The 18,985-nt window shown below is 40.2% G+C and overlaps 1 protein-coding gene across 4 annotated transcripts in view; it reads left to right on the top strand.

Moving 5' to 3' along the window:
• BMAL2 (basic helix-loop-helix ARNT like 2) overlaps positions 1-18,985 on the top strand; it is a 102,517-nt gene that overhangs the window by 38,415 nt on the left and 45,117 nt on the right. For 2 of the 4 annotated variants that reach the window (XM_065940015.1, XM_065940014.1), the window contains exons 3-4: positions 3,084-3,185; positions 18,344-18,501. In XM_065940015.1, the coding sequence (XP_065796087.1) occupies positions 3,084-3,185; positions 18,344-18,501 (260 nt within the window). The remainder of the gene's footprint in view (positions 1-3,083; positions 3,186-18,343; positions 18,502-18,985) is intronic. The other 2 variants (XM_065940016.1, XM_065940017.1) reach the window with 1 other exon arrangement.

Genomic DNA, 18,985 nt, shown 5'->3' with positions numbered 1-18,985 from the left:
TATGATCATCACTAGATCCATCCATGTATCAGCAGAATGCATTGTTTCATTCTTTTTTATCCCTGAGTAATATTCTATTGTGTGTGTGTGTGTATCTTCTTTAGAAAAAGATTACTTTTAAATTGTTATTTTAAATTACATGGTAATTAAAAATTTGGACAGGGTAGATTATTTTTCCACCCAGCTGCTGCCTCTGTCATTGACTGATTCAACTCTTAAGGTTATTAGCTATCCAGGAAGGTCAACTGGGATCTGAAAGACATAGGAACTTGAGGTTAATTTGCTTAACAGTTAAGGTCACAGCAAGATATTTGCCTTCCTAATTGAAATACTTAACCTTGAGGAAAACATCTTGCATGTTTGACTGAAAATAATCACAACTTGCTTCTTGATTTACTCATTGTTTATGTAACAACCAACCCTTGGTTATCTGTGGCAACTTTAATCAATTAAAACTCTTGTTTTCCATGTTTATTAAGCTAAGTAGATAATAAAATCAATGTTGAGATTACTCTCTATCTCCTTGTTCATTTGTTACCTAATGCAGCTTGCAGTTTCAAATATTCTTTAATGATCTCCCCAAACATTGGGTTTTTATAGTGAAAATAATAGGGCAAGGTAAGTATAACAATCGAGAGCGATTCATTATAAGCTGGTACTTTCTCTACATGAACGTGAAAGTTGATGACCATTCTCCATCATGAGTGATGGGAAAAGTCCTGAGTAGGGGACAAGATGAGGATGTAATGAAATATTCAGCTCTTTTTAACTCAGTTCTTCCTAGTATGCTTTATAATTTAACTTCAGTTTCCAAGATGGCAGAATCAGTGTTATTCAACTATAAGGACCAACACACTTCCCAAGCCACATATAAATGTATATAAAGATTGTATACATATAAGTATATAAAGATTATATACTGTTTATGATTGTCTGTATTCTCTTAGTCTCTTCCAATAAAGTGGATGATTATAAATAACTACAGTTGACCAAGTGACATCTACCTAGAACTGTTTGCTGTTCTACATCCTTAATTATCAGGTGGCAGTCCCTTTCCCTGGTGGCTCTGGGCTTCCCAGGTGGTCCCAGTGGTAAAAGAACCTGCCTGCCAGTACAGGAGACGTAAGAGATGCAGGTTCGATCCCTGGGTCAGGAAGATCCCTGGAGAAGGAAATGGCAACCCACTCCAGTATTCTTGGAGCCTGGAGAATCCCACGGACAGAGGGACTGGTGGGCTATGGTCCATAGCGTTGCAGAGTCGGATATGACTAGAGAGACTTAGCATGCATGCAGTCCTTATTCACCTTGAGCTAGAAACGACTGTTAGTCCTTTTTACTTTTTTCTTTTTTCTTTAGAATCTTAAGTACCATTGTTCTTTCTTAATATTTAAATAAGAATGACTTTCAAGTGAGAACTAGAGTCACACAATAGAATTTGCATCACACATGTCCCATGGGGGCCATGGTTGAGACCTTACAGTGGTTTTGAGAGTGATTGGAAAAATGAGGGCAGTGACAAGGGAAATACTAGAAATATCAGTTCAATATCAGTTCAGTTCAGTCACTCAGTCGTGTTTGACTCTTTGCTACTCCACGGACTGCAGCATGCCAGGCTTCCCTGTCCATCAGCAATGCTGGGAGGTTGCTCAAACTCATGTCCTTTGAGTTGGTGATGCCATCCAACCTACTTATCCTTTGTTGTCCCCTTCTCCTCCTATCTTCAATCTTTACCAGCATCAAGGTCTTTTCTTTTTTTTTCCCCCATTTATTTTTATTCGTTGGAGGCTAATTACTTTACAATATTGTAGTGGTTTTTGCCATACATTGACATGAATCAGCCATGGATTTACATGTGTTCCCCATCCCGATCCCCCCTCCTGCCTCCCTCTCCGTCCCATCCCTCTGGGTCTTCCCAGTGCACCAACCCTGAGCACTTGTCTCATGCATCCAGCCTGGGCTGGTGATCTCTTTCACCCTTGATAGTATACTTGTTTCAATGCTGTTCTCTCTGAACATCCCACCCTCACCTTCTCCCACAGAGTCTAAAAGTCTGTTCTGTACATCTGTGTCTCTTTTTCTGTTTTGCATATAGGGTTATCATTACCATCTTTTAAAATTCCATATATATGCATTAGTACTGTATTGGTCTTTATCTTTCTGGCTTATTTCACTCTTTATAATGGGCTCCAGTTTCATCCATCTCATTAGAACTGATTCAAGTGAATTCTTTTTAATGACTGAGTAATATTCCATGGTGTATATGTACCACAGCTTCCTTATCCATTCGTCTGCTGATGGGCATCTAGGTTGCTTCCATGTCCTGGATATTATAAACAGTGCTGTGATGAACATTGGGGTGCACGTGTCTCTTTCAGATCTGGTTTCTCAAGGTCTTTTCTAATGAGTCAGTTCTTCATATCAAGTGGCCAAAGTATTGGAGTTTCAGCTTCAGCATCAGTCTTTCTAATGAATATTCAGGGTGGATTTCCTTTAGGATTGACTGGTTTGATCTCCCGTCCAAGGGGCTCTCAAGAGTCTTCTCCAACACCACGGTTCAAAAGCATCAATTCTTTGGCACTCAGCTTTCTTTTATGGTCCAACTCTCACATCCATGTATGACTACTGGAAAAAACCATAGCTTTGACTATATGAAACTTTGTCAGCAAAGTCTCTGCTTTTTAACATATTGTCTAAGTTTATCATAGCTTTTCTTCCAAAGAACAAGCATCTTATTAATTTCATGGCTGCAGTCACCATCTGCATTGATTTTGGAGCCCTAGAAAATATAGTGACAATATACTGACAGATAATGGCTTTCTGGCAGAAGGCAACCCTAAAGATTATTTATTACACACATTTTAGAAAATGAAGCAGCTACAACTCAGAAACATCAAGTGCCTTGCCCAACATTATCCAGCTAGTTGGAATGCCTAATTGTCAGTGTAGTGGTTTCCTATTTACACCCTACTTCCTGTCTCTCTGCAGCTGTACAGGGGAGGGTGTTTCTAGCACATGAAGACAGCCATGCTGTCCAATTTTCCAGTATATCTGGTAGGGATGACCCAAGGCCTCCTCCCTTCCAGGTCAGGAATCATGGAAGAAAAAGTGGTGGAAAAACTTTCTCAGAATCCCTTTACCTGTCTCCTTTCAACAAGGGTAGAAATGTCACCATCCAGTTGCAGCAGGTAAGTACTGGACTCTCACATGACATAATTCCTACTTGAAGAGCACATAGAGTGGGCAGCAGAAAGTGAGTGTACACCCCCTGATTTGCTCATTATCTATCCCAGAACTTCTCCACTCTGCCCCAATCCTTCTTTCGTCTCACCATTTTCCATTCTAATGAAATAAGGGATGTAAAAGTGCTTTAGGAATTTTACAAAGTACTGACTGTGCAGCATCCTTCCCAGAGATTCAGGGCATGAGGTTGACTTCATTGGTGGAGCCTCCAAATGCTGGATATTTTTAAACAGAAGAGAATGTGTGAAAAGTTTCACCCTTTCTGCAGCACTGTTGGATTTGAATGGAGAACTGCTTCTTTAAAAGGGTCATTGATTATCACTGATGAACATAGATGCAAAAATCCTTAACAAAATTCTAGTAAACAGAATCCAACAACATGTTAAAAAAATCATACACCATGACCAAGTGGCTTTATCCCAGGAATGCAAGGATTCTTTAATATCCACAAATCAATCAATGTAATATACCACATTAACAAATTGAAAGATAAAAACCATATGATTATCTCAATAGATGCAGAAAAAAGCCTTTGACAAAAATCAACATCCATTTATAATTAAAACTCTCCAGAAAGCAGGAATAGAAGGAACATACCTCAACATAATAAAAGCTATATATGACAAACCCACAGCAAGCATCACCCTCAATGGTAAAAAATTGAAAGCATTTCCCCTGAAATCAGGAACAAGACAAGGGTGCCCACTCTCACCACTACTATTCAACATAGTTTTGGAAGTTTTGGCCACAGCAATCAGAGCAGAAAAAGAAGTAAAAGGAATCCAGATAGGAAAAGAAGAAGTGAAACTCGCACTGTTTGCAGATGACATGATCCTCTACATAGAAAACCCTAAAGACTCTACCAGAAAATTACTAGAGCTAATCAACAAATGTAGTAAAGTTACAGGATATAAAATTAACACACAGAAATCCCTTGCATTCCTATACACTAACAATGAGAAAACAGAAAGAGAAATTAAGGAAACAATACTATTCACCACTGCAACAAAAAGAATAAAATACTTAGGAGTATATTTACCTAAAGAAACAAAAGACCTATACATAGAAAACTATAAAACACTGATGAAAGAAATCAAAGAGGACACAAACAGATGGAGAAACATACCGTGTTCATGGATTGGAAGAATCAATATTGTCAAAATGGCTATACTACCCAAAGCAATCTATAGATTCAACGCAATCCCTATCAAGCTACCAACGGTATTCTTCACGGAACTAGAACAAATAATTTCACAATTTGTATGGAAATACAAAAAACCTCAAATAGCCAAAGTAATTTTGAGAAAGAAGAATGGAACTGGAGGAATCAACCTGCCTGACTTCAGACTATACTACAAAGCCACAGTCATCAAGACAGTATGGTACTGGCACAAAGACAGAAATATAGATCAATGGAACAGAATAGAAAGCCCAGAGATAAATCAACGAACCTATGGACACCTTATCTTCGACAAAGGAGGCAAGGATATACAATGGAAAAAAGACAACCTCTTTAACAAGTGGTGCTGGGAAAACTGGTCAGCCTCTTGTAAAAGAATGAAACTAGAACACTTTCTAACACCATACACAAAAATAAACTCAAAATAGATTAAAGATCTAAATGTAAGACCAGAAACTATAAAACTCCTAGAGGAGAACATAGGCAACACAGTCTCCTGTCATAAATCACAGCAGGATCCTCTATGACTCACCTCCCAGAATAATGGAAATAAAAGCAAAAATAAACAAATGGGACCTAATGAAACTTAAAAGCTTTTGCACAACAAAGGGAGCTATAAGCAAGATGAAAAGACAGCCCTCAGATTGGGAGAAAATAATAACAAATGAAGCAACAGACAAAGGATTAATCTCAAAAATATACAAGCAACTCCTGCAGCTCAATTCCAGAAAAATAAATGGCCCAATCAAAAAATGGGCCAAAGAACTAAACAGACATTTCTCCAAAGAAGACATACAGATGGCTAACAAACACATGAAAAGATGCTCAACATCACTCATTATCAGAGAAATGCAAATCAAAACCACAATGAGGTACCATTACACGCCAGTCAGGATGGCTGTTATCCAAAAGTCTACAAGCAATAAATGCTGGAGAGGGTGTGGAGAAAAGGGAACCCTCTTACACTGTTGGTGGAAATGCAAACTAATACAGCCTCTATGGAGAACAGCGTGGAGATTTCTTTAAAAACTGGAAATAGAACTACCATATGACCCAGCAGTCCCACTTCTGGACATACACACTGAGGAAACCAGATCTGAAAGAGACACGTGCACCTCAATGTTCATCGAAGCACTATTTATAATAGCCAGGACATGGAAGCAACCTAGATGCCCATCAGGAGATGAATAGATAAGGAAGCTGTGGTACATATGCACCATGGAATATTACTTAGCCATTAAAAAGAACTCATTTGAATCAGTTCTAATGAGATGGATGAAACTGGAGCCCATTATACAGAGTGAAGTAAGCCAGAAAGATAAAGACCATTACAGTATACTAGCGCATATACATGGAATTTTAAAAGATAGTAATGATAACCCTATATGCAAAACAGAAAAAGAGACACAGATGTACAGAACAGACTTTTGGACTCTGTGGGAGAAGGCGAGGGTGGGATGTTTCGAGAGAACAGCATGAAAGCATGTATATTTTCTAGGTTGAAACAGATCACCAGCTCAGGCTGGATGCATGAGACAAGTACTCAGGGTTGGTGCACTGGGAAGACCCAGAGGGATGGGATGGAGAGGGAGGCAGGAGGGGGGATCGGGATGGGGAACACATATAAATCCATGGCTGATTCATGTCAATGTATGGCAAAAACCACTACAATATTGTAAAGTAATTAGCCTCCAACTAATAAAAATAAATGAAATAAATAAATAAAAGGGTCATTGATGAAGATTCCTTGGAATGCAATCATTAAACATTTATTGAGTATCTACAATGTGATATCTACATTAAACATTTATTGAGTATCTACTATATATATACTGCGTGTTGCAGTCCATGGGGTTGCAAAGAGTCAGACATGACTGAGCGACTGAATTGCATTGAACAATGTGATACCCAGTAGACGAGAGGAAGACATAGATAAGGCACAAGAAATTTGTACAAATGGGAAAGATATAAAGAATTATTACATATCATGATAATTTCCATAAGAGGGACCCTCGGTATTATGGCAGCAAGACAAGTTGGGTGTTTAAATAATAATGAGATCAGAAGTGAAGAACAGCTTCCTGGACATGTTGACGGCAGCTAAGTTTTGAGTGAAAAATGGGGATGAGCCATTCAGAGCAGAAGTAGAGAAGGTATTTCAGGCAGTAGGAACAGCTGTGCAGAAGCACGGAGTATGAACAAGTGCACTGCTGATCAGGAAACAAGTAATAGTCAGAGTAGAGCAGAGGACACGCCAGGAGGTGGGTGAGCTGTGAGACTTGAGGGATAAACTTGGACTAGGTTATGAATGTCTGCTGAACTAAAGAAAACTGAGTAATGAAAGTGTTAGTCGCTCAGTCGTGTCCAACTCTTTGCAACCCCATGACCTGTAGCCACCAGGCTCCTCTGTCCATGGAATTCTCCAGGCGAGAATACTGGAGTGGGTTGCCATTCCCTTCTCCAGGGCATCTTCTCCCTGAGGGATCAAACCTGGGTCTCCTGCATTGCAGGCATATTCTTTACTGTCTGAGCCATCAGGAAAGCCTGAAAAGTGTCTTAAATGCAACAAAGAAAATGGAGGGATTTTGAGAACTTGATCAGATTACATGTTTAAAACTTTTGTTTACCTTTGCACTTAAAAAAAAGTTTTTTATTGTAGTAAAATATATGTGACATAAAATTTGACATTTTAACCACTTTTAAGTGTACAGTTCAGTGGCATTAATTACATTCACAGTGTTATACAATCATCAGCACTGTCTGTTTCTAAAACTTCTCCACCACCCCAGCCAGAAACACTGTACCCATGAAACAGCAGTTCTCCCATCCTTTCCCTGGCCCCTGGTATCCTCTCGCCTACTTTCTAGCTCTGAGAATTTGCCTATTCTAGATCTAAGTGGAATCATACAATATTTGTCCTGTTATCTCTGGCTTATTTCACTTAGTGTAGTGTTTTTAAGTTTCACCTTCATTGTAGCGATGTAGTAGAACTTCATTCTTTCTTTATGGCTGAATCATATTCCATTGTATATATATGCCACATTCTATTTATCCATTCATTTGTTGGTGGCATTTGGGTTGTTCCCACTTTTTGGCTGTTGTGAATAATACTGCTATGAACATTGGTGCACAAGTGTCTGAGTCTCTGCTTTCAATTTCAGTTCTTTTGATTATATACCTACAAGTCAAATTGCTGGGTCAGATGGTAATTCTATGTTTAGTGTTTGAGGAACCACCAAACTGTTTTCCACAGTACCGTCACCATTTTACATTCCCACCAGAAATGTGTGAGGGATCCAATTTCTGCATACCCTTGCTGACACTTGTTACTTTCCATTAGAAAAAAAAGCTATCCTAGTAAGTGTGAAGTGGTACAGATATATATTTTTAAAGGAGCATTCAGGAAACAGTATGGAGGATGGACTGAAGGAGGAAAATCCATCAGGCAGAGAAAACAGCAGAGAGACGGTTGCTAGGGAATGGGTTTTCTGAGCACTGGTCCAAGAGAGTAGCCTGGCCAGGAAGGGCCTGGAGAGGGAGGGGCATATTATGACACATTAGAAGATACAAGCTCTAAGATTTCATTCTTGTTCATAGGAAGAGTAGGAATTTGAGAAGCATCCAAATTTTCTGACTTGGACCTGGATGGAGGATGGTATTTCATTCACTGATATTGAGGGGAAGATGATGAATTCAGTTTTGGCTACAAGGAGAATGTGACATTTATGGGAATCTTTAAGTAGGCACTTGGATATAAGGGTCTGGAACTCAGGGTTGAGGCGTGGCCTGGAGATGGAGATTCAGACACCATTAACATATAAAGAACAAGATCAGTGACTGGCATGGATGCAGATGGGTGCAGGAAAGATGGGGGAGGCTCGGGGGGGGGGCGCCTACCCAAAACGTGAGGAGATGGGGCTGTAAAATGAGCACGGCATCTCAGAAGGGAAAGGAAGAGAGTTTCAAAAAGGAGAAAGGCATGGAAAGCAGCTAATTGGAGAAGTGTTTTGACCGTATTTTCTTCCAATTTCATTTGTTTTTGCTTGATTTATGAGGAGAGCCTACATTTCATTCAAAATGCAGTGAAAGTAGTTTTCAAGGAAACCTCCACTGTTTTGAAAAAGTTATATTACTTAGTATAAGAAGCTACACTAAGAAAATGCATCTAAGTAATGTGAATATTATTAATATCAATGAGCTTATTAAAATTCATAAGTAAAAATATATTTACTATAGACCAAATGCCAGCATGGAGAAGACATACAAAGAGCAAATTTACAAATTGTCCGGGTTCATGTTGCAAAGGAATGAACTGTTTGACTAACGAGATCGTGCCTTTTTTCTGTTCTGCACAGGACCGTTAAAGTGTATTTTGATTTCTTAAGTACAGTAGATTTGGATTTCATCAAGGAGGCAAATTTAGTCAGTGAGTTAATTTGCTAAGATATGTATGATCAAAGCAAAAGCATGATTTAAAACAGTTTAAACTTTACCTTTTGAAATTGAAGTAATATATATCTATATATGGGGCTTCCCTGGTGGCTCAGCGGTAAAGAATCTGCCTGCAATGCAGGAAACTCAGGTTCAATCTTTGGGTCAGGAAGATCCCCTGGATGGGGCATGGCAACCCACTCCAGTATTCTTGCCTGGAGAATCCCATGGACAGAGGAGCCTGGCGGGCTGCAGTCCATAGGGTCACCCAGAGCCGGACGTGACTGAAGCGACTAAGCAGCAGCATATCTATATATGGGATTCCCAGCTGACTCAGTGGTAAAGAATCCATTTGCCAATGCAGGAGACATGGGTTCAATCCATGGATCAGAAAAATCCCCTGGAGAAGGAAATGGTAAGCCACTCCAGTATTCTTGCTTGGGAAATCCCATGGACAGAGGAGTCTGGTGGGCTACAGTCCATGGGGTTGCAAAGAGTCGGACATAACTAAGCAACTGAGCACACGTGCATATATGTATATAATTCCAGGTCATTAGGAAGAAACTCATTCATCCTGTATCATTATTTTCTACTTTAGTGCTTAGATGTGAAGTCAAGCAGAAAAGAGAAAGAAAAAGCTGACTTAATCTAAACTCTCTATTGCTTCCAAAAGGGTGTTTGATTTTACACCACAGAGCAGGCTGATAATGATAGAGGCATAGAGGAACGCATATGAGCCTACATAGAATAAGCTTCATTGGCCTTCTCTTAGGTCTATGACCTCGAGCAGTAACCTTATTGGGCCTTGATTCCTTCATCTGTAAAATGGGGAGAGTAATAACTACATGGAAATCAGTCCTGAATAGTCATTGGAAAGACTGATGTTGAAGTTGAAACTCCAATACTGTGACCAGTTCTTTGATGTGAAGAACTGACTCATTGGAAAAGACCCTGATGCTGGGAATGATTGAAGGCAGGAAGAGAAGGGGATGACAGAAGATGAGTTAGTTGGATAGCATCACTGACTCAGTGGACATGAGTTTGAGTAAACTCCGGGAGTTGGTCATGGACAGGGAGGCCTGGTGTGCTGCAGTCCATAGGGTTGCAAAGAGTCGGACACAACTGAGTGACTAAACTGAACTGAACTGAATAACTACATGATTCTTAAATACTGTCAGAATCAAATAACACATGTGAAAATACTTTTGCTAAAGTGTCATCAAAGCTATTTATTTAGACAGTGATAAGGGAAAACATCCTTTGATTAAGCTTTTATCTTAGTGGTCCTTTTTTGTTTGGAACATTTATATTCATCTCTTCATAAATTTTATTAAGTCCTCTATAAACAGCATGTATTGTCTTTTTAAAGCAGAAAATATTATTGAAACCTCAAATAAAATACATCATATGAATAAAATAGTTCACAGGTAGGTCAAACTCTTTTCAAGTCTAGAAAATTATCATTGTTGAGTCTTCTAAAAGAGGGAAACTTGGCAACATGAGTCAGAAGCCTTAAAGTAGTTATCCATACATTGTACATCTGAAGGTTTATCCTGGACTCCCTTGGTGGCTCAGACAGTAAAGAATCTGCCTGCAATGTGGGAGAACGGAGTTCCATCTCTGGATTGGGAAGATACCTCGGAGAAGGGAATGGCTACACACTCCAGTATTCTTGCCTGGAGAATCCCATGGACAGAGGATCCTGGCAGGCTACAATGCATGATCACCAAGAGTCAGATAAGACTGAGTGACTAACAACATTTTATCCTAGGAGGATAATCGAAGATGCATGCACCACGGTGGTATTAGGCACACTATTTATAATATTGAAAAATTAGAATATTGAGATATCTAGTAATAGAAAATTATTAAATAAATTATAGCATAGCTAACCAATGGGCCACTATTTAGTCATTAAAAATTATGTTCTTCAAGAATTTTGAAGCCAGGAGAAAATATTTATGTTATAGTGTTAAGTGAATCAGAGAAGACATGAAAAATTTTACACTGTCATCTGAATTTTGTTTTATATATTTATATCAATATATACACAATATAGAACACAAATCTATATAAATAGCCTCCATGCTCCACCACTCCGCCCCGCCCCCCATGACTAAGTTAAATAGTCAAAACTGTTTTCGTATGTATCTAGATACATGTCTAGGCTTCCCAGGTGACTCAGTAGTAAAGAATCCACCTGCCAATGCAGGAGACTCAAGAGATGTAGGTTCGATCCCTGGGTCAGGGACATCCCCCTGGAGAAGGTCGTGGCAACCCACTCCAGTATTCTTGCCTGGAGAATCTCATGGACGGAAGAACCTGGCGGGCTACAGTCCATGGCATCACAAAGAATCGGACACGGCTGAGCAGCTGAGCACACACACAGATGCATGTCTACGAAAGACATGGAGGGGAGACACGTTAAAATGTCGATTGTGGTTATTTCCAGATGAGATTATGGAAGCTTTGCCGTGAATTTTTAAAATGCCCTTTCAAAAATTAATGCACTTGGGAGTATATATTTTAAAACACATACTTGAAGAAAAAACTACTCAGCCTGCATGATTTTTTAACGTGGAAAGTATTTTATCACCATCACTTTGGTAGTGGTCTGGTGACTACATTCTGAATGAATAAATACACTGCCACATATGTACATGTATGTAAGTATATATATATATATAAATATTTATACACACATATATACATTTAGAATATTCTGCTAAGGCATATACTAATGTGAAAATTAATATTATTGGCAAGTAATCAGTTTCCAGTTTTTTAAATTATTTCTTATTGTCTAGATGAATTTTCAGACAAAATTAAAGGTGTTAGAGTTTTAATAAGTTTTCAGGCTATGTAATAGAGCTATTACAACATTTTTGGCTAAGCCACCCATTGTTTTAAAAATAGCTGTTTTATTTAATGTTATTTCTGTGAATATACTCCTTTTCAAGATTGGCATGGCATAATTTCTAAACAGAGCAGCAACTATTATTCACTGTTGCTTCACATAGTTATTGTTACCTGATGGAGATGAGGTACATGTCAGCCTTGGTACAAGAGCAGCTCACCCAGACAATAATAATCGTTTCAATTAGGAGCTCAGGGTAGCATGTATAACTAAAGACTTAGTAGGAATTAGGATGGTTGAACTTAATCTAACATTTATTTCTCAAGAGTTACTGAAGATCGGTTTCATGTAGTTTGATACTTTATCTTGCTTTTTTGAAGAAAGGAAGATGGTGAACAACAAGTAAAAATGAAGTCCTTTGGGTACAGTGAATCATTGAGAGGGTTTATGGTGGGTCGGGAAGGTCACATATGCAGACCATTAGCTGAAACTAACAGTGAGGTCAAGATAGAATAGATTCAGGAATATTAGGTTTTTCTCATATGTTCTGCTCTGAGATGTAGTGATCATCATATACCTTATACGTTTTTTCTTTATCTACTTGGATAACATTTTGGCTTCTATGTCTTTAAATTTTTCTTAGAATAGTTACTTATTAAAAATAACTATTATTTCCTTGAAGCACTAGAGAAAACCTAATTCATCCAACAAGCAAATCAGAATTACTTACAAGGAGCTTCTGATTATTAGGAATCCATCGTCATAAATTCTGTCAATTGTTTCATCATATTCTTTCAACATCAACAAGTATTTTTCTACCTCTGGCAACATGGCCAGATCTCAATTTTACTTTTTCTCCATCTGTTCTTCTTTTTAAAAAAATAAGACTTCATGAAACACTGACTTGGTTCAAAGTGACAATAGCTGTTCACAGGATTAAGAGCCAGAGCTCTGATAAATTATTAAGCAGAAAACTGTCCTCTGGGTAGATATACCTTTCTTTAACAAAATTCTCCAAGAAATCTTTTCAAGTGCACCCCCTTCAAGTAAAGTACCTTATTCAAAAAGTGGCTATCTCACCTTCCTCTCTGTTTCCTAGCTCCCAGCATCACCATTCCTTATTCCCAACTGATGTTCTCATCAGTTCTCATCTCCCTCAAATCCTGGCTCTAAGAGAAGACACTTCTTCTGCTGTATGTTCCTGAAATCAGGCAGTTTTGTCTGCTGCTACTGTCTGTGTTAACGGGTAATACTGTTAGAAAGAAGAGGTGAACATCCTTCACCTTAGAGGATAACTATTACATTTTTAAAACATAAATCTTTAATATAAAAATTGTTCTTGAATAGACCATAGTATCCCCTTTATCGATCACAGCCTTGTCATGGTGAAGGTACTGCATAACTCAATGAAACTATGAACCATGCCATGCAGGGCCACCCAAGACAAATGGGTCATAGTGAAGAATTCTGATGAAACATGGTCCACTGGAGGAGGAAATGGCAACCCACTCGAGTGTTCTTGCCTGGAGAACCCCATGAACAGTATGGAAAAGCAAAAAGACATGACACCAGAAGATGAGCCCCACAGGTTGGTAGGTGTCCAGTATGCTACTGGGGAAGAGCAGAGGGGAATTACTAATAGTTCTACAAAGAATAAAGCAGTTGGGCCAAGTGGAAATGATGCTCAGTTGTGGATGTGTCTGGTGATAAAAGTCAAGTCTGATGCTATAAATTACAATATTGCGTAGGAATCTGGAATGTTAGGTCCATGAATCAAGGTAAATTGGACGTGGTCAAGCAGGAGATAGCAAGATTGAATGAACACTGACATCTTAGGAATCAGTGAACTAAAAAGGATGAGAATGGGTGGATTTAATTCAGATGACCCTTATATATACTACTACGGGGAAGAATCGCTTAGAAGAAATGAAGTAGCCCTCATTGTCAACAAAAGTGTTTGAAATGCAATATTTGGATGCAGTCTCAGAGACGACAGAATGATCTCAGTTCATTTCCAAGCAAACCATTCATAATCACAGTAATCCAAGTCTATGCCCCAACAGGAGAGAAGAGAAGTGAAAGGCAAAGGAAAAAAGGAAAGGTATATTCAGTTGAATGCAGAGTTCCAGACAGTAGCAAGGAGAGACAAAAAGGCCTTCTTAAATGAACAATGCAAAGAAATAAGAGGAAAACAACAGAATGGGGAAGACTAGAGATCTCTTTAGGAAAACTGGAGCTATCAAGGGAACATTTCATGCAAGGATGGGCATGATAAAGGACAGAAACAGTAAGGAGCTAACTTGAGAGTCCCTTGGACTCTGAGGAGCTCAAACCAGTCCATCCTAAAGGAAATCCCTAATTATTCATTGGAAGGACTGATGCTGAACCTGAAGCTCCAATACTTTGGCCACCTGATGTGAAGAACCAACTCATTTGTAAAGACCCAGATGCTGGGAAAGATTGAGGGCAAGAGGAGAAGGGGATGACAGAGGATGAGATGGTTGGATGGCATCACTGACTCAATGGACATGAATTTGAGTAAACTCAGGGAGATAGTGGAGGACAGAGGAGTCTGATGTGCTATAGTCTGTCTCACTTAAGTCACTAAGTCCAACTCTTGTGACCCCAAGGACTGTAGCCTGCCAGACTCCTCTGTCCATGGATTCTCCAGGCAAGGATACTGGAGTGGGTTGCCATTTCCTTCTCTAGGAGATCTTCCCTACCCAGGAATCTCCTGCATTGCAGGCAGATTCTTCACCAATTGAGCTATGAGGGAAGCCCATGCTATAGTCTATGGGGTTGCAAAGAGTTGGACACGACTTAGTGACTAAACAACAATAACAGCAGACCATAGCGTGAGTGAAAGTGAAATTTGTTCAGTCGTGTCCGACTCTTTGCGAATCCCTGGACTGTAGCCTGCCAGGCATCTCCATCCGTGGAATTTTCCAGGCAGGAATACTGGAGTGGGTAGCCTTTCCCTTCTCCAGTGGATCTTCCCAAGCCAGGAATGGAATGGGAGTCTCCTGCATTGCAGGCAGATTCTTTACCAACTGAGCAATCAGGGAAGCCCTATATGTTTCACAGATGATAAAATGTTGGGGTGAGTGTGTATCTTTGATTTCAAGAATTAGGTTATTCTACTTTTGACATTTTACTGTGAACATTTGTCTGTTTTTCCTACAACACACAGATGATGGCAATTCCAGAGTTTCTATATAAGAAAAGTTTGGGGAAGTCAATCTAATGGGAAAGGGGAAAAAATAGGAGATTTGTCCTGATCTATTTTTAGAGACTTTAGATGAAGGAGTGGGAGGAAGGGGAGAAGCACTGATGGAGCTAACAATCCCCCCACGCCCCCCAAAAGGACCATTCTTTGGCTAATGCCTGGAACAAAGTACATGCTTTGGGATGAATGGGATGGCATTCAAAGTAGTAGCTATCCATTCATATATGCATCCATGTATGCTAAGTACATCCATTTATGTATGGATGAATGAATGCATGCATGAGCCAATTTATTTTTGAAGCTGCAGAACCCTTTGCTTAATGAATTCTTAACAGCAAACAGCAGCTCTATCATACCCACCCCCACTCCAGGAGTCCCTTCATTTCTCCTTTCCTCCACATGACTCCCAAGACCCTTTCCGAAGTTTGAGACTTTGAGGAGCACAGTCTTAGGATCAATTTGCTTGCTCCTAGTTATCTACATTTAATTTGAATGCAGTTTCCCTGGTGGCTCAGAGGGTAAAGCGTCTGCCTGCAATGCGGGAGACCCGGGATCAATCCCTGGGTCAGGAAGATCCCCTGGAGAAGGAAATGGCAACCCACTCCAGTACTCTTGCCTGGAAAATCCCATGGATGGAGAAGCCTGGTAGGCTATGGTCCACGGGGTCACAGAGTTGGACACGAGTAAGCAACTTCACTTTCACTTTCATGTTAATTTGAATGCCATCCTCTTCATCCCAAAGCATGGACTTTGTTCCAGGCATTAGTCAAAGGTGAATGGTTTTTTGGGGGGGAGGGAGCATGGGGGGTTGTTAGCTCCATCAGTGCTTCTCCCCTTCCTCCCACTCCTTCATCTAAAGTCTCTAAAAATGGATCAGGACAAATCTCCTATTTTTCCCCTTTCCCATTAGATTGACTTACCCAAAACTTTTCTTATATAGAAACCCTGGAGTTGCCATGATCTGTATGTTGTAGGAGAAACAGACAATTATTCACAGTAAAATGTCAAAAGTAGAATAACCTAATTCTTTAAATCAAAGATATACACCCACCCCTCACACCACCTGTGAAACATGTCTTATCATCAGTGTTATCTTCCTTTTAATTGAGAGCATTTTTCTGTCGTGGTGATGCACTAGATAATGGTGCATCTTACAGCTGATGGTGTCTTAGATTTGATGAAATATGGTAGTGGTATGTTTGATGAAACAAAGTACTGAGGTGGCTTTGAGAGGGATGTTAAAGAGAGCGTCCCAGAAGAATAAGTCACCTGGGTTTTGAAGAGGGACTAGGATTTTTTTCCAGGAACATAGGAAGGAAGGACATTCTAATCCTAGAAGAGTGCAAGACATCGAGGACATGTGAGCTGACTTTGTGTGTTGGAGGATAGCAAGTTATCTGGCGTTGCTGCTCTACAACATCCAGACCTGTAGGGGGAAGGAACGGAGAAGTGAAACCAGAGATGAAGGTATGAGCCAGGTCGTGAGAACACTGGGATGTCATTAGGGAGTCTGGACTTTCCTCTTTGGCAGTGAAAATGCATGTTAGCCTCCATTATGCAATGGGATTAGATGATTTTATTTTAAAACAATAATTCTGGAAGTCATGGGTAGGATAGAGTAGATAAGGAAGATACTTAAAGAAGCAGTAATATCAATTTCAAAGGCTTTTAGGGGTTGTGCAATGAGTATCATGGAGCTTCCCAGGTGGCACTGTTGTAATAAATCCATCTGCCAGTGCAGAAGACATGGGTTCTATGCCTGGGTCAGGAAGATCCCCTGGATAAGGAAATGGCTACCCATTTCAGTATTCTTGCCTGGAGTATTCCTTAAACAGAGGAGCCTGGCAGGCCACAGTCATGGGGTCGCAAAAAGTTGGACACAACTGAATGATTAACACTAAGACAGTAATAGGTAGATGGGGAGAAGCAAAAGACATCTTTAAGAAATAATTTTAAAACAAGAATTTATAGGAGTTTGTGATTATTTGGTTCTTCCAGATGAAGAAGAATAAAGGGTCTAGCATGAGTCCAGTGGTGTCACCAATCAAGATAAGCCCTATAAAAAGAAAAGAAGTAATCAAGGCTGGCAGAGGAAGAATTAAAATGAGGCCAGTTGCAAAGAATGCATTCAGTTTGGGATTTGTTGAGTTTTAGGGTGCTTTGAATCACTGATGTGCAACCTTCTAGTTCTGAAGGTCTGGAATTGGATGAGGTATGAATGAGATAGGGATTAAATGGTTAAGTAGCTTATGAGTTGCTGTAAAGCCTTCTGAGAGAATGCAATCTCTCAGGGTTAAGCTATAGGGTGAAAAAAGAGTAAGGGATCTCAGGGTACCAGTACTGAAGGACAGAGGAAGAGCTGATGTGGGAGGATGGCGGAGCAGAAGCCAACGAAGAATGAAAAATGGCACCAGTTGTCCAATTCAAGGCAGGGAACAGCTGGGGTTGCATAATATGAGGATGACTTCTGCTAGAGTGGTTTTAGTGGAGTGAAGGCTGTGGGAGGTTGCTTTAATAAATGGGGAGACGCCTGGGAGATGGAAGGTTGAGTGAGACAATAGCCTCAGGAAGCTGGCCAAGGAGGGAAGAGGGAAAGGGAAAAAAATCACTAGATTTAGGGAAAATGTTTTTTTTCCCCCTAAAGGGAAGAGACTTGAGCCCATTTATTGACCCATAGAAGGAGCTGTGAAAGAGAGTGAGCTCAAGATGCTGGTAACTGTTCAAGCGGAGACCAGAGAAGTTAGCTTTGAATAGAAGGCAACCCATCTCTTTCTCAGGGGCTCCCTGGGTGCTGCAGTGGTGAAGAGTTTGCCTGCCAATGCAGGAGATGCGGGAGACTCGGGTTTGATCCCCCGGTTGGGAAGACCCCTGCAGAATGCATGGCCACCCACTCCAGTATTCTTGCCTGGGAAATCCCATGGACAGAGGAGCCCAGCAGGCTATAGTCCACGGGGTCACAAAGAGTCAGGCATGACTGTGCGCGCACACACATCTCTTCCTCTAAGAGGGAAGTGGAAAAAAAAAATTCACCTCAGCTCTCGTGTGCTAAGTCACTTCAGTCATGTGACCCTATGGGCCATAGCTTGCCAGGCTCCTCTGTCCATGGGATTCTCCAGGCAAGAATACTGGAGTGGGAAATCTTATTTCTTGCAGATTTCAGGGAATAAGGTCAGAAGGGAAGGAGCAAGGGTAGTGGGGGCAGGAGGTGGAGGCTGGTAAAAACAGTGTGAACAATGCCACTCCTGTCCCAGCCGCTCCTGCCTCGTCCCTGAATGCCATCTGCAGGGTCAAGGTCAGGAGGAAGAAGAGCGGGAGCTTGCCGGCCCCACCCGTGCTCCTGCTACTGCCTCTGGGGTCCCTGAGTGTCTGCTGAATGTTAAATATAACAGAGGCGCTTTCTCCTTCATAGAGAAGCTCATAGCCAAACCGAAAAGCGGAGGAGAGATAAAATGAACAACCTGATTGCAAAACTGTCTACGATGATCCCTCAGTGCAGTCCCGTGGCCCGGAAACTGGATAAACTGACAGTTTTAAGAATGGCTGTTCAACACTTGAGATCTTTAAAAGGTGAGTTGGAAGATGGCCTCCACACTCAGGTTTGTGAAGTCTCCCCTATAATTGAGGTCTCTGGTTTGTTGTTCTTGGCTACTGAGACTTTATACAAATGCGTCTTTCAGCTTTATGGGTATTCATTTTGATGCTCATCCATATTCCATAGGTGGAGAAGGTACTAATTTGGATGTCAGAAAAATTGGTTTCACTAAACACTTCATCTTAGGTTTACTATGTGAACTTGAAAAGTCTTTACATTTCTACTTGTCTTCCCAGGTATAATATTAAGGTGAAGATACCTGTCATGCATACCTAGTTTAGAAGTTCTGAAATATTTAGCTATGATAATTTTAAGTTATTGTCAGATTTCCATTGTTAGAAAAGAAAAACTCTTTAAACTCATCCATTTCTCTTAAAACTTCATTCAGACTTATAAGTAGTACCTGCAAATGCATCATACCTTACTATTAGTACGTGTCTCCACTTACTCATATAGTCT

The sequence above is a fragment of the Muntiacus reevesi genome, chromosome 1 (assembly GCF_963930625.1).
Source record: "Muntiacus reevesi chromosome 1, mMunRee1.1, whole genome shotgun sequence".
Classification (NCBI taxonomy): domain Eukaryota; kingdom Metazoa; phylum Chordata; class Mammalia; order Artiodactyla; family Cervidae; genus Muntiacus; species Muntiacus reevesi.
The sequence above is the reverse complement of the archived record's forward strand: the minus strand, read 5'-3'. Positions and strand labels throughout refer to the sequence as shown.